The following is a 14,637-nucleotide window of genomic DNA, read 5'->3' as shown; positions in this document are numbered from 1 at the left end:
TCAGTCAGTTCCATGGCAGTGAGAGGAAACCTGGACTGAGTTGAAATACTAGACGTCCCTCAGTGCTGGGTGGAAGAAAGAAGAAAAAGGAGCCGCATATCTGGAGAGAACACATGCTATGGAAGTTATATCTTGGGTAGGGAACACTCCCTTCATTAAAGCTTCAATAACACTTCAATAACACTCAAAGTCATTATATTATGGTCCTGTGACATGCATTAAGGATACAGGTGGGAAACACAGCCTTTAGAGATGGGCTCTGTATTGATGGAATCCCAAGAGGCAGAGAGAGGCCAGGGGAACACATGCTTAGCCAGGAGCAGAGGTTCGCTCAGTGTGTCTCAGTGTAGATAGGACAAAGGGCTTTGGGAAAGTGACAAACTGATATCAGATCCTACACATATAGGTACACCTCTGGAGACCTTCATTTCAGTCATCACTGTGGTCAGAAGGAGATCACAGCAAGAGCAGGATTAAAGAGAAAGGATCCTAAGGGCCCTGGAAATAGATGTTGTAGCCATTTAAAAATTACCTCTGTAAGTTTGACATTGTTTCAAAGTAAGAAAAAAAATTAAAAGTAAGCAGATGTTTCCAGCAACTCGATACAGCCAGGGCCTCCAGGAGGTCTCACCTGCCCTAGTTTCTGAACTACAGAGAAAGGGCCAGTGCCAGCCAGGTGTCAATCAAGGACAGTAGAAACACTCACTTATCAGCCGTAGATGGACTTGTCGAATTTTATGTGGGTGTGGGGTGATAAGATGTTGGCTTGGATGGTGGCCAACTATACTGTGTGCAAGTCACAGAGTGGTGAGGCTCAAAGGCCCACTGAGGGAGACAGTGAGAAGTTTGGTCTGATTGTGATGTGCAGCTGTTATGCTCACAGGCAGAGTTCCTGATAGTGCCCTGGTCATCCATGTGTCACCTGTCCTCAGATTAGGATACTAGAAAGTCTGATCTGCTGTCATTGACACAGGCTCTGTGATCTGGACCCAGAGCTGGGCAGCAGCCTATGGCTCACTGGACTGTGTATAGTGGGAGTCCTGCTGGCTTTATCAGTGAGCTGTCTAAACTCCCCAAAGAAGCCCTTTCTTTGTGGATTTGCTAGAGGCATTTCTAGTTTGCAATCTAAACTCTGACTAGTAAAATACTTAAAATCGTGCAACTGTCTCCACAGACCCTCAAGGATTAGTCTATAAAAGTTGATAGTATTCTTTTTTTCTCAATGCTAGGGATCATTAGGGCTGTATGCATGCTACTCAAATGATCTGCCCCTAAATGTACCACTGAGCCCCTGCCCAAGAATACAGAAAATAAGGAAAAAAAAAAAAAAGAGGAAGAAGCTGATTAGTTACTAAGATTATAAACAAAAGTGAGGAGACTGAAGAAACTCAGTGTAAAAAGTTTTCCTTTCAGCTGCTTTAACATGTCATCTTTTAATTTCTAAGTATCTAGAAAGTGAAAAGCAAGTTACCCTTTATACTCAAATTAGAAATTGTCCCACGCACTGCTCAGGTCTGTGTACGTTAGCCAGGTGCTAACTTATGAAGCCCGTCTTCCAGGCTCTTGCAAACTTACTCGCTGTCTTTTAGCATGGCTGTGATTTTGGACTGCAGATCCTTCTCATTCTCTAGTTCTGTTTGCAGGCGTCTGGATGCGGCCTGGAGACGGCCAACAGCAGCCCTGAAGAACAAGCAACAGAACAGAGGATGGACCATAGGTCAGCACAGTGGCCTTATTGATAAAGAGAGAGCTGAGGGCCGTCTAGTGTTTTCCCTTGGCCACCCCTCACTCAGGAGGAAATCCATCGGAAGCAGATGACCAGAGGTAAGATCCCGTGGTGTCAAGTAAGGTGCTTTCTACACCCATTTCCAGCTGGGCAAATAGGACCAAGGTAGGGCCTTACCCAGGGCCTGTGGAGGTTGGAGGTTGGCTGGATGGGGGTTTTACTTTAATCCCCACTCATGCACTCTCTGATATTAGCCTCTCACTTTCTCTTAGGAAACTAGAAGCCAAAGTCCTACTTATCAGGCCTCTCAGAATATAAGGCCCAGGCCTTAAGTTCAGGAAGGCCTTCCCTGAAATACTCCCTGAAACACTCCCGAGGCCTGGTACTCCTTCAGAGCTACTCTGAGTCTTCACTGTTTTTCTTCCTCTCTAGATACAGTGTCTGTCTACTGTTGTTGAGGCCCAGTCATACTACCAGATGCAAGCCCTTTATGAAGTGTGAGCAGGGATCTCCTCCCAGCAGTAACATGTTTGGAGGGAAAGCCAAAAGGCCTTGTCTTTGAGAAGTGCCTGATGACATGGGACATGGATAAGGAATGCTCCTGCACTTGTGTAATGTTGGTGAGCACATTTCCTATAACTGATCAACTGATTATTTGTGGACACTGAGTTGCTGATACACAGAATCAGATGGGGTTTTTAAGCCCACAAAGAGTCAGATGTGGTGGCTCAGTCTTGTGATTCTAGAGCTTGGGGTTTGTGAGGCAGATGACTGTGACTTTAGACTCTGTCTCTAGTCAACAGATATAGACACTCTACAAAGAAGCCATTCGCACCAGTGACCAATGCAACAACTTCTACTTCAGGAGATACATGGATGCAGCCTTGTCTCTTCCCCGATTGCAGCATCCTATACTAGCATTTCTGTTCTTTCCTTTGAGTGTTCTCGTGTGTGTGCACCTGTGTGTGTGCGTGCCCGTGTGCATGGTCACATGTGTACATGTATGTGCTGAGATGCCAACATCAGGTATCTTCCTCGATCATTCTCTGCCTTATTCTTTTGAGAGAGCCTCTGTCACTGAGTCTGGAACTCACAGATTCTGCTAGTCTCACCAGCCAGCTAGACCTCTGGACCCTCCTGTCTCTGCTTCTCCTGTGCTGGGATTATTGTATGCATTGCTGCATTGCTCTGCACATGGGGGCTGGGGTCAGATGCAGGTTCTCACTCTCAGGTAGCAAGTATTTCACCAACTGAGTCAGCTCCTAGATGAACATTTCTTCTTTGTGTTATATTGCCTGTCTGCTACCTGGAGAGATGCTATTTGCCTCTTGACTATCTGAACACAGCTGGAACATAGCACTATTCTTTGTTGAATGAGTGAATGAACCTCTGCGGTATGACACTATCTTGGCCCTCATGGTTACACTTGGCTGTCACAGGATGACCTACATGTTGTTGGCTTCTTTCTCTGTGGCGATCTCGGCTGCCAAGCTCTCCTGCTGCTTGTCAAGGAGGTCCATCCTCTGACGACAGATCCGCAGCTCCCCTCTACAACAGTGAGATAAGAATTGGCATAATGTTTTCCTAAGGTTCTAGCCTCAGAAGGGGCCAGTGGGACAGGGGAGGGAGAAAGCCTAAGGTCCAGGCCAAGGACTAGCAATACTTTGTTTTACTAGGGGTATGCCATTGCTGTTGGGTAGAATCCTATACCCACATGAAATCATGTGCTGATGTCATGAAGAAAGATGCTTCTGTTTTTCAGAGACTCTGAAATAGGAGTAAAGCATCAGATTCAGCACAAGAATCCCAGCTACGACACACACCCTGATACATACTCTGCAAGAAAAGCCGACCACAACAAAGTAGGGATAGCATAAGGGGACAGTTGCCTCCTACTAGTTTCCAACTTTCCTGTGTATTGGGGACACACTCAGTATTCAGCTGATTATGCTGGCAAGCCAGGTGCCAGGGAGCAAAGGCTAGCGGGGCCCTGAGAAGTAGTAGGCTATCCACTAAGGCCTCAGCCACACCTGAAATGTACAGAAACGAGATGGTCATGGAGGCCCCAGGAGCACCTTAGCTCTCGGAGAGCTTGTCTGGACTGAGGGAGAGGGAAAGGAGGTGGAGTCATAGGCTCCCCATCTCTTCAGGCTTGTGAGGTTGCTTCCTATAAAGACTCCTGCACAGAGCTCTCAAGTAAACACAAGGCAGGACCTCCCACACAGATGCCATATAACAGAAGGTTGGCTGGACCACAGTTCTTCAGCAAGTGGGCTCACTTAGTCTTCTGGATGAAAACATCCTTTTCCTCATGCATCTTGTCTAGGAGGTTCAAGCTCTTCCGAAGATGAAACGCCTGGACTCTGTCTTTAGTGGTTGTCTTCCTCATTTTCTCGGCACCCGCACTCTCCTTTTTCACTGAACTTAACATAAAAAGATAACACTTGCTTCACACACAAACCCTAATGCTCAGCTCGACCCTTGACTGCTCTTCACCCTGCAGCTCCACAGCCCACTAGACATGCCACCTTCCTTCAAAGGAGGAATCTCGATGCATCTCGGTGAATTACCTGTGGTCACCATCATCCTCTTGTTCCTCTGAAGGCCGTTCTACATCAAAGTCCAGATCCTCTAGCTGGATTCTTTCTAGAAATCAAGGGAACAGTCAAAACAAAACAGAAACAACAAAGAGCCAAACCACAGTCAGCGTGTGGTGGCTCGGGCCTATGTTTCCAGTACAGGAAATATAAAAGCAGAAGTGAGAATTCCAGGTCAGGTCTAGGAAGTTCAAGGCCATCCTGGGCTATGGGAGACCCTGCCTCAAAATACAAAACAAAACAAAAAATACTGTCCAGAACATAAAATACTTTTAAAAAAGAAAAAAGAAAAGAGTATACACATATGTGTCCAGGGAACTTTGGGCATCCCCAGTCGCTCTTGGATGGGGATACCAGCACTTCCTTCGCTTGGGCTTTTTCACTGTTTGGTGGTGTTTGTGGTGGTCGCAGACATGCACCATGCTGTACCTGTTCTCTGTTGAACTGGATACAAGTACAGTACAGTAGTTCATTATTGCTTTTTACAAGTGTTTCAACTTTACTTTTTTCTCTGTTAGCTTTGACCTTGCCACTGTCCTCCTGCCTCAGCTGGAGTTTGAAAGTTGTTTCCATCAAGCTGGACTCAGATTTTACATTATTTATGACTTGTTTTTGTTTGAGACAGAGTTTCACTTTGTATCCTAGTTTGGTCTTGAACTCACATCAGTTCCCCTTGATTTGACCTCCCAAGTAGAGCTTGGCTTCCCTAGAGCTTGCTATGGAGATCAGGCTGGCCTCAAATTCACAGAGATCCACAGGTCTCTGTCTCTGGGATTGGATTAAAGTTGTGTGCCACTATGCCTGGCCCAAGTTTATATATATATATATACATACATGTATATATATATGTGTGTGTGTAGGTATATAGGCACACACACACTCACACACACAAAGTAAAAAACATAATTTTGATTTTTTTTTTTTGTTTAAGTGTTTGCCTGCATGTATGCATGTGCACCTTGTGTGTGCCTGCAGTGACCAGAAGATGGCAGCAGATCTCCAGGAGCTGGAGTTACAGACAGTTGTGAGCTGCCATGAAGGTTCTGAGAACTGAACCTAGGTTCTCTGCAACAGCAGTAAGTACAGTGAACCTCTGAGACATCTTTCTTTTTCTTTTTTCTTTTTAAAGATTTATTTATTTATTATATGTAAGTATGTGTAAATAGCTGTCTTCAGACACACCAGAAGAGGGTGTCAGATCTCTTTATGGATGGCTGTGAGCCACCATGTGGTTACTGGGATTTGAACTCAGGACCTTTGGAAGAGCAGCCAGTGCTCTTAACCGCTGAGCCATCTCTCCAGCCCCTGAGACATCTTTCTAACCCCTATTTTTAATGAGAACATTTTCTTGAGAACATCCCTGTACACTTTTAAAACACATGGAGAATTATGGGTTTAACTCCATGTCCTTGCTGTATCGCTGTGAAAATTACTGAAAAGAAAATGCAAAAATCCAGAGACTATCACCACAAGGAGGATGAGAAAGAGGCAATTGGGTGAGAGGAACATAAAAACCAAGGAAGAAGAGAAGTTGGGTCAGGGAGTAACAGGGTCAGGGAGGAGCAGGGGCAGGACCAGGGGTCCTTATAGACTCAGAAAACATGGTCAGGGAATCAAGTCTGTAGGCTGGAAGGGATGCCAAATCAAGGACATTTCATAAAAGTTTGGATCATCAGAAAATTTTAAAAGAAGTTCTAAAACATTCCAGAATAGGAAAATAGGTCACATTCAAAGGATTAAGATTTAAACTGGCATCGGTTTATTAATGGAAACTAGAAAAATACGGACTGCTACATTCAAAGTCCCAGCCACTCTTTATTATTTTTCAACTAAAAACAATAGCAGAATTCTATGTTCGAGAAATAAATGAATTTAGAAGATGGACTTTCCCTGGAATAAAGGGCAGCCAGGAAACACAGTCCTCCCTGTTCTGAAACAGTCTGTGCTGGGAAAAGGCCTCTATTACCGTCATCCATGGTAGGGAAGTTGTCCATAAGGTCCTCATCAGAAAACTGGACAGTAGGTTCTTCCATCCTGGGAGACAGAAATTAGCTGTAAAACATTATTATAAAATATATAGCAATAAGATTATAGTTTAAAAAACTTTAATGTTTCTAATAACTTAAGGGTACAGAGACATGTACCCGGAGTCCCAGTAATCAGGAATCTGAGGAAGAAAGACATTTGAGAGTACCATAGGCTTCACAATAGGACTCAGAATTACAAAAAAAGTAATGATTTATATTAATATCCATTAAGAACATGGATAAGCTAGAGACTAAGAAAAAAATACTTACAGAGGAGACATTGGCAAAACTTTGTATCCAGAAGACAGAGGTCCTAAATATGAACAAGGTAAAACTACAAACTTGCAAGAGGTCAAGACTGGTCAATACATGTTGCTAACAAGATGTGGAGATGGGGAGTAAACCTGTCTGTTCACTCTCACCTAACATGTCTGGGCTGCTGAGATGGCTTGGAAGGTAAGGGTACTCACTACCAAGCCTGACAATCTGAGTTCAGTACCCAGGACCTGCTTGGTAGGAGACAACTGATCCCCACAAGTTGTTCTCTAACCTCACATGGCTCTGTCACATACACACATACACAAAGATTTTAAAAGTACTAAAATGATCAAATGACCCAATTTCTTCAACAAATGGTCATCACAGAGTATGAGGAGAGATGGGGATGCCTCTCAGATCCAAGTTTTCAAAGATAAACAAGCCACATGACCAGTGAAGGTCGTGCTTGGCTCCTGATTCAAGAGGACAAATGAGATTCTTGGGATAGTTGCTGAAAACTGGCAACAGGTATTGGACCTTATGAAGAAATAACTGTTAATTTTGTTGGGAGTTGAAATGACTTTGTGAGTTGGCTAAAGGTATGCACTAACATTTTCAGAGAGAGACGAGACTATGACCTGTTACCCTCATAATGTGTCAGCCCAGTTGGAACAGGAACAAAACAGTGCTGATCTTGCTGATGAAGGGTGGTTGGAATCTAGGCTTCATATTATCCTTCTCCATATTAGCATGTGTGTGTGTGTGTGTGTGTGTGTGTGTGTGTGTGTGCTTGAAAAGGCCAAAGAGGGTTTCAGATTCCCTGCATCTAGAGTTACAGGTGGTTGTAAATGGCCTCAAATTGGCACCAGGAACTAAACTCCAGTTCTTTGCCAGAGCCGAGAATGCTCTTAACAGTTCAACCATCTCCCCAGCCTCCTTCTTCTTATTTTTGTGATTCTGGGCTTTTCTGTAAGAAAAAATAATTGCAAAAGGAAGGAAATGCAAGCAAGCAAACAAACAAATGAACAGACTCAGGTTCAGGCACTGGAGACGTCCTACAGTCAGTAAGTCAATTTTAGATTCTCTAAACTGCATCCAAGTCTCAGCAAGAGTCTGGCCATGTGTAGATGCCTTGGTGCATCCACTTGAGGAAAATAAATCAGAAGCCTGCCCAGTGAGTTTTAAAATATACGTGGAAGAACAAAGAACAATAGTATTGAAGGAGAATAAGGGGAGGGGGAGTGTTGCGGGGCATTTATTCTAAAGTTACAAAGTTACAATGGTACCAGGCATAGAGAAACAGGCCTAGAAACTGGTTGCTAAAGACTGAGGCCACTTAGTACAAAATCTGATTGCTCACCAGCAGAGCTGGGTATATATATTTCAGTGAGCCTGTTAAGAAGCTGGACCCTTTCCTGGAAAATCAGCTCCACGTGGATTAAGAACTCATTTATGAGAAGTGAAACCACCACAGTGGCAGTGACCAAGAGGGGTTATGACATTAAGGATCCTAAATAAGACACCAAACATATTAGGTATGAGAGAAAATGCCGGTAGAGTCACCTATATTTGAATTTGAAGCCTCTGATAGGTGATATTCTAAACAGATGTGGAGAAAAGCTATGGGGCAGAGGGTAACTACAACCCATAACTTAAAGGGGTTACCACCAGGCATAAGCTTCACTGCCAAGAGCTTTATAATAAGAGGCATTCAGCCAACCAATCAGGAGCTAATATTCATCAGCATCCCTGCCTGTACAGCTGTTCTCTGAGTGTTATTTAATGGAGTCCTCATTTGAATAATAAACGATCTCATGATTATAACTTAAGAAATGTTGAGCAGGGTAATGGTTGTGCATGCCTTTAATCCCAGTTCTAGGAGGCAGGGACAGGGGCATCTCTGAGTTTGAGGCCAGCCTGGTCTACAGATTGAGTTCCAGGACAGCTAGGGCTGTACAAAGAAACCCTGTCTTGAAAATCCAAAGAAAAGCCAGGCAGTGGTGGCGCATGCCTTTAATCCCAGCACTTGGGAGGCAGAGGCAGGCAGATCTCTGAGTTCAAGGCCAGCCTGGTCTACAGAGTAAGTTCCAGGACAGAGAAACCTTGTCTCAAAAAACAAAAAAAACCAAACAAACAAAAAAAGAAAGAAAGAAAGAAAGAAAAGAAAATCCAAAGAAAAAAGAAGAAGGAAGGAAGGAAAGAAAGGAAGGAAGAAAAATTGTTCAACAAGGTCTGGAATAAGGGAACTGCAAACCAAAGCTACAGTGACCTGTCATTACATGGTTGTCAGACTTTGGAGCACAAGAGCATGAAGATCTAGAAAGCGTTGGCGAGGACATGAAATGGTAAAAAGGCTCCACAGTGGAATGAGACTCGAAGAACTGGAGCTTGGGTATTAGACATTAGATGCTAAGGATTCTACAGAAAAAAAGAAAAAAGAACAAACTTTTTGCTTTCTCTATTATTTTTTTCAAACAAATTACCACAAATTTGGTGGCTTAAAACAGCGCAAACTTATCTTGTTCTAGAGCAGTAGTTCTCAACCCCATGGGTCCTGGCCCTTTTGGCGGCTGCATATCAGATATTTACGTTAAGGTTCATGACAGTAGCAAAATTACAGTTATGAGTATGAAGTAGCAACAAAAATACTTTTATGGTTGTAGGTCACCACAGCATTGAGGAACTGTATTAAAGGGTCACCGAGCTGGGAAGGTTGAGAATCTTACTCCAGAGACCGGGCATCTAGGTCTCAGGGATGTAGAGTCACTGTGTCCACAGGTGTATGTGAAACCAGCTGGACACAAGGACTCCCATCTTGAGTCATGCTTATGATGTTTTCCAAATAGCAAAGCATAAATCAATCATGTCTTACGTGGGACTTTATAGCCATATTCTGCTTCAGAGACATCCTGACTTCCCAGTTGAACCTCTCCTATTTTAACAGCATCTCGATATAGCCCTGAATCCACAATCCTCCTGTCTCAACCTCCTGAAATCTGGGGATTACAATAGTGTGCCACCTATCCAGCTTTGATATTTGTAGCCAATCTTTGGCTACTTTGTGGGTTCTTTTCTCCACCCATTCAGCTCCTAACACTAGATAGGAGAGAGGATAGAGATCCCTGAATACAGTCAGGGGTTGGGAAGAGGGTGATGCTGTCATTAGACTACTTCCTGCTGACTAGGGGCACTGAGTTCCTTGGGGCAGGCAAGTTTGATCTTCATGTCAGGATGTCTAGTTTCTTGCTGTTTCCTCTTTGTATAGGCCTGCTTATCAAACCACAACTAACAACAGACAAGAGCCAATAACCAACAGCAGCCAAGAACCAACCAACAAGCCAACAATAACCCACCTATCAGGGTTCTAGCATTTATATAATACCCTCGGACAAGTCCCCAGAATTCCAAACACCCCATTCACAGAAACCATCTGAAGTTGGCAAAATCATGTCCTTGCTAGACACAAGGCAAATCATAGTCAGCTGTGGTGGACAGTCTGAAGCAGCCCGAACCCCACACCTAGGATTAAGACAAAACTATATTCTTAAATATTCCTGTGTTTTTTAAAGAAACCAAAACTCCCAAATTGTCACTACAGATATTATTTTAAGATAAATAGGCACATTACAGAAAGAATGAGTTTGCTCTGGTTTTATTTTGAGACAGGGTTTCTTCGTTTAATCCTGGCACTCACCCTGTAGACCAGGCTGGCCTCAAATTCACAGAGATGGCCTGCCTCTGCCTCCTGAGTGTTGGGATTGAAGGCATGTGCCATCACTACCAAGCAAGTTTGGCTCTTTGCTTTATTCCACAAATGCACTCTTCACTTTGACCCAAAGTTTTTGACCCACACTTGGGCTCATTGGGTCTGCTGCCATTCAGGCCAGTACTTACAGCTCCTGTCCCCCAACACTTGGCAGTAAAATGCACTTGGTCCAATCCCAGATTTGTCTTTCTCTTCTTTTCAGTCTCACAGCACCTTGAAGCTCGTCCTTATAAATTAGGACTAGTTCTGCTTGTTGCAGAACAACCTAGCAGAGCTAGGTTGCACCTTCTTGGAAGCCAGAGAGGGTATGACCACTTTCTTGGCTTCCCACTTACTATCTAGAGCTTCCTTTGTCCCTTGGCACTTACCTTCATCTAACATGTTCAAAGCTGCAGTGCCAGCTGAGCCAGTACTGCCACAGCCTTTGATGATCTCCCTCCCTCTTCCCTCTTCCAATGAGATGACCCAAGCCAGTACTGCCACAGCCTTTGATGATCTCTCTCCCTCTTCCCTCTTCCAATGAGATGGCCCAAGAGAGTTCTTCCATCTCAAAGGAAGCTGATGAGCCACCTCAGTTCTTCTTAGCCATGGAACGTCATGTTTTTACTGGTTTGGAGGATTGGGGTGTTGGGTGTCTCTGGGGCCACTGCCTGTTCTAACTTTTCTTCTGAGAGGACAACCCTCTCCTTAGAGAGAGCTGCAGAAATTTTTCTAGGGTTGCCATAACAAAGTGCCCCTGAGCTGTATTCTTTACAGCTGTATACAATACAGAAATGTATCAGTCTTGAAGCCTGTCTTATTTCTTTTAAAGACAGCACTTCAAGCTAGGTGTGGTGGCACAGGTCTTTTAATCCCAGTACTCGGGAGGCAGAGGTAGGTGGATTTCTGTGTTCGAGGCCAGCCTGGTCTGCAGAGCAAGTTCCAGGACAGCCAGGGCCACACAGAGAAACCCTTTCTCAAAGACCAATCAAGTTATTAACAAAAACTACTGTTCAGGAATAAATTTCTAATCTAAGATAAGCAAAATGTGTGGTTACACACGAGTAGAAGTGAGAATCATGGTTTGTTCATAGTTAACCAGGAGAGGAGGTACTATGTTATGGCTGAAGACAAGAACCTATTTATTGGCTTGGGTGGGCTTTTGATAATTGCTTGATAATCACTCCTTAAATTGTACACAAGAAGTCAGGCATCATTTGTCTGAAGAGAATATTCATCAATGTATACCAGAGCAGTCCACTCATTACCTAGCTCAGAACTTGGCCCACAGCAGACATTCATTCCGGGAGTATTTTGCTAAGCATCTTTACCCAGATAAAGGAATCATTTTATGGAAAGATCAAGCTAAGGAGGCCTATCCACTTGCAATAAAAGGTTTTGTATTTAAAACCAGGCTGGAGCATAGGGATGTGACTCTTACTTGCACCTCTCAGCCTCATGCCTGGCTCTTTACCAGCAGGATTGATTCTGCCGCTTTCTATGCTGTGGTAACCACGTGACTCACGACCATGCATCCACACAGAGAAGCCACTCCTGTTTAGCGCATCCTCAGCGCAGCCCCACGGCAGAAGTCACCAGTACCCACCTCTCCGGCTAGCCCAGTGATGTCCCTCAGCGATGACTTTAGCAAAGGTCCCCAGGAATGGGCTGGGTTGTTGGCAAACCCCTTCAGGAATGGCTCCTCGGTGGTGGTCTTTCAGCAACAGTCCCTCAAGAATGGTTCCTGGCGACCGCCCCTTAGCAAAAGCCCCTCACAAAAGACCCTTAGAAAGTGGTCCCGCAACCAGAAACAGATCCTTGGCAACAGTTCCTCAGCACTGGCCCCGCAGGATCAGTTCCTTAAGCCCCCTGACGATGGCCTCTTAACAGCTTGACTGGCCCCCAGCCACCGTGGGTCTGAGGCTGCGTAGTTTGGGCGCGCAGCTCCATAGCAACGGAAGGCTGCGTTGGGTTAACGGGTAGGGCTGTGGCTGCGGAAGGAGAGCCTGTGCGCAGGCGTAGTGCAGCAAGAGGGGGATGTGAAATGGGGAGAGCGTCTTCGCGGCGGGCAGAGTCAGAGCTGACTGTTGCCTGGACATTCTCCTGGAGACTGAGGCAGGTGCTTGATTACTTGGCTAAAGCCAGTTGAAACTTGGGTCAACTGCTAACTTAAAGATCATTTACGCAAAAATTGGAATCTCCTGTGTCTCTTGGATCTGAATTCTGGCTCTACCAGGTCCTGTGCAGGCTGTGCTGTGCCCTCTAGGTGGTGGCGTCTGACTCCTCTGTGTAACCTACAGGACTCTGGGTTGTGTTTGGTCCTTTAGGTTAGCTTTATCATTAGTCCGGCCAGGAGGTGGGCTCAACAGTGGACAGGACACGTTCCCTTTCCTCAGAGTCTCAAGGATGACTGGGAACTCTTTTAGTTTTGTCTTGGAGATGGAGAATCTTCAGCATCAAGAAGTCCTAAAAAGGGCTGGAGAGATGGCTCAATGGTTGAAAGCACTGACTGCCCTTCCAGAGGTCCTGAGTTCAATTCCCAGCAACCATATGGTGGCTCACAACCATCTGTAATGAAATCTGATGTCTTCTTCTGGTGTGTCTGAAGACAGTGATGGTGACTCAAATAAATAAATAAATAAATAAATAAACAAATCTAAGGACAAAGAAGAAGAAGAAGGAGGAGGAGGAGGAGGAGGAGGAGGAAGAGGAGGAGGAGGAGGAGGAGGAGGAGGAGGAGGAGAAGAAAAGAAAGAAAGAAGGAAAGAAAGAAAGAAGAAAGAAGAAGTCCTCAAAAAATACAGAAGCTGTGGGAAGTGCAGTGGAGTTTGGGGGAAGGGAGGAGGTACTTCTGCATTCCTTTCAGATTTGTAAGCCTGTGAAACACCACTGCAATACTGTATAGGTGTGTGTGTGTGTGTGTGTGTGTGTGTGTGAGAGAGAGAGAGAGAGAGAGAGAGAGAGAGAGAGAGAGAGAGAGAGTGTGGCTGAGGACTGAACCCAGGTGTTCTATAAGTTTAGAGCATTGTGTATGGAAACTAGATGTCCTAGTAAAGCAATTTGGAAAAGATAGCCAGTCAGTATGTACCCTCTAGCTGTGGGAGAGTTGTGAACTGAGCCTTCTTTCTCTGGGTTGTCACTGGTATATGGCTGAGCAGAGAGGGTTGTGAGGCAAACATATCCAATACTAATATTTTTGGTATGAAGTGTAATCCCCACTACAGTAAAATAAGTGAATAAATCGGTCTTCTCTTTCATGTTTCCTCAAGTATTTGCTACAGGAACAAAACCCTCATTAACATAGTGTTCTCCAGTGGATACTGTGCTCCTCTATGGGCTGGCCAAACCTGTCAGGTATACATTAGGATTGTCTCCCTTCCACTTTTATCTCAATATGCCAGTTGGGGACCAAGGACCGAAGGCTTTCTCAGTTCAATTCTTCTTCTTCTTCTTCTTCTTCTTCTTCTTCTTCTTCTTCTTCTTCTTCTTCTTCTTCTTCTTCTTCTTCTTCTTCTCCTCCTCCTCCTCCTCCTTCTCCTCCTTCTCCTTCTCCTTCTCCTTCTCCTCCTCCTCCTCCTCCTTCTTCTTCTTCCTCTTCTTCTTCTTCTTCTTCTTCTTCTTCTTCTTCTTCTTCTTCTTCTTCTTCTTCTTCTTCTTCTTTCAAAGATTTATTTATTTTATATGTGAGTACACTGTTGCAGTCTTCAGACACACCAGAAGAGGGCATCAAATCCCATTATGGATGGTTGTGAGCCACCATATAGTTGCTGGGAATTGAACTTAGGACCTCTGGAAGAGCAGTCAGTGCTCTTAACCAAGGAGCCATCTCTCCAGCCCCTCTCAGTTCACTTCTTTTTCCTCTGCTAATCAATCCAAGATACCTACTAAATGTCTGGTGTACCTAGTTCTATCCTATGTCTTCTAACTGGAGGACATGGACTGACACCATTGGTGCAAGAAATGGTCTGAGAGAGTTGACTGCAGGGGATTTAGAAGTGGATTACTCACTGTCTGGCAATGAGGAGCCCTGCCTAGGCAGCATGTGAATGCCTTGTCTAAGGAAGCAGCTCATGTGTGAGACCTTTACCAGCAACAAATTAGAGCGGTGACTGGCGCAGTGATGTGGGCTTTAGGGAAGGCGCGCACTGGTGGAGTATAGGAGAATGTTCCACCTGTAATTCGGTTGTATCAGTACCCTACAGAGGGATCACGAAACGTTGGAGGTCATCAATAGAATGCTAACACCATTGCGAAATCTGGTGTTGTCTTGGTAGTTGGTAGGAG

General features: G+C 44.7%; 1 protein-coding gene across 6 annotated transcripts in view; it reads right to left on the bottom strand.

Moving 5' to 3' along the window:
- Positions 1 to 12,356, bottom strand: part of Cfap74 (cilia and flagella associated protein 74) — a 65,894-nt gene extending 53,538 nt beyond the window's left edge. For 4 of the 6 annotated variants that reach the window (XM_031379744.1, XM_031379742.1, XM_031379747.1 and 1 more), the window contains exons 1-6: positions 11,960 to 12,354; positions 6,290 to 6,357; positions 4,297 to 4,372; positions 4,006 to 4,149; positions 3,176 to 3,274; positions 1,576 to 1,680 (exon numbers count right to left, since the gene is read on the bottom strand). In XM_031379744.1, the coding sequence (XP_031235604.1) occupies positions 1,576 to 1,680; positions 3,176 to 3,274; positions 4,006 to 4,149; positions 4,297 to 4,372; positions 6,290 to 6,356 (491 nt within the window). In that variant the 5' untranslated portion in view covers position 6,357; positions 11,960 to 12,354. Of the gene's footprint in view, positions 1 to 1,575; positions 1,681 to 3,175; positions 3,275 to 4,005; positions 4,150 to 4,296; positions 4,373 to 6,289; positions 6,358 to 11,959 lie in introns of all 6 variants that reach the window. The other 2 variants (XM_031379746.1, XM_031379743.1) reach the window with 2 other exon arrangements.
- Between the last annotated feature and the right edge of the window lie 2,281 nt (positions 12,357 to 14,637).

Source organism: Mastomys coucha, unplaced genomic scaffold (assembly GCF_008632895.1).
Source record: "Mastomys coucha isolate ucsf_1 unplaced genomic scaffold, UCSF_Mcou_1 pScaffold18, whole genome shotgun sequence".
NCBI lineage: Eukaryota > Metazoa > Chordata > Mammalia > Rodentia > Muridae > Mastomys > Mastomys coucha.
This window is presented reverse-complemented; position numbering and strand designations above follow the sequence as displayed.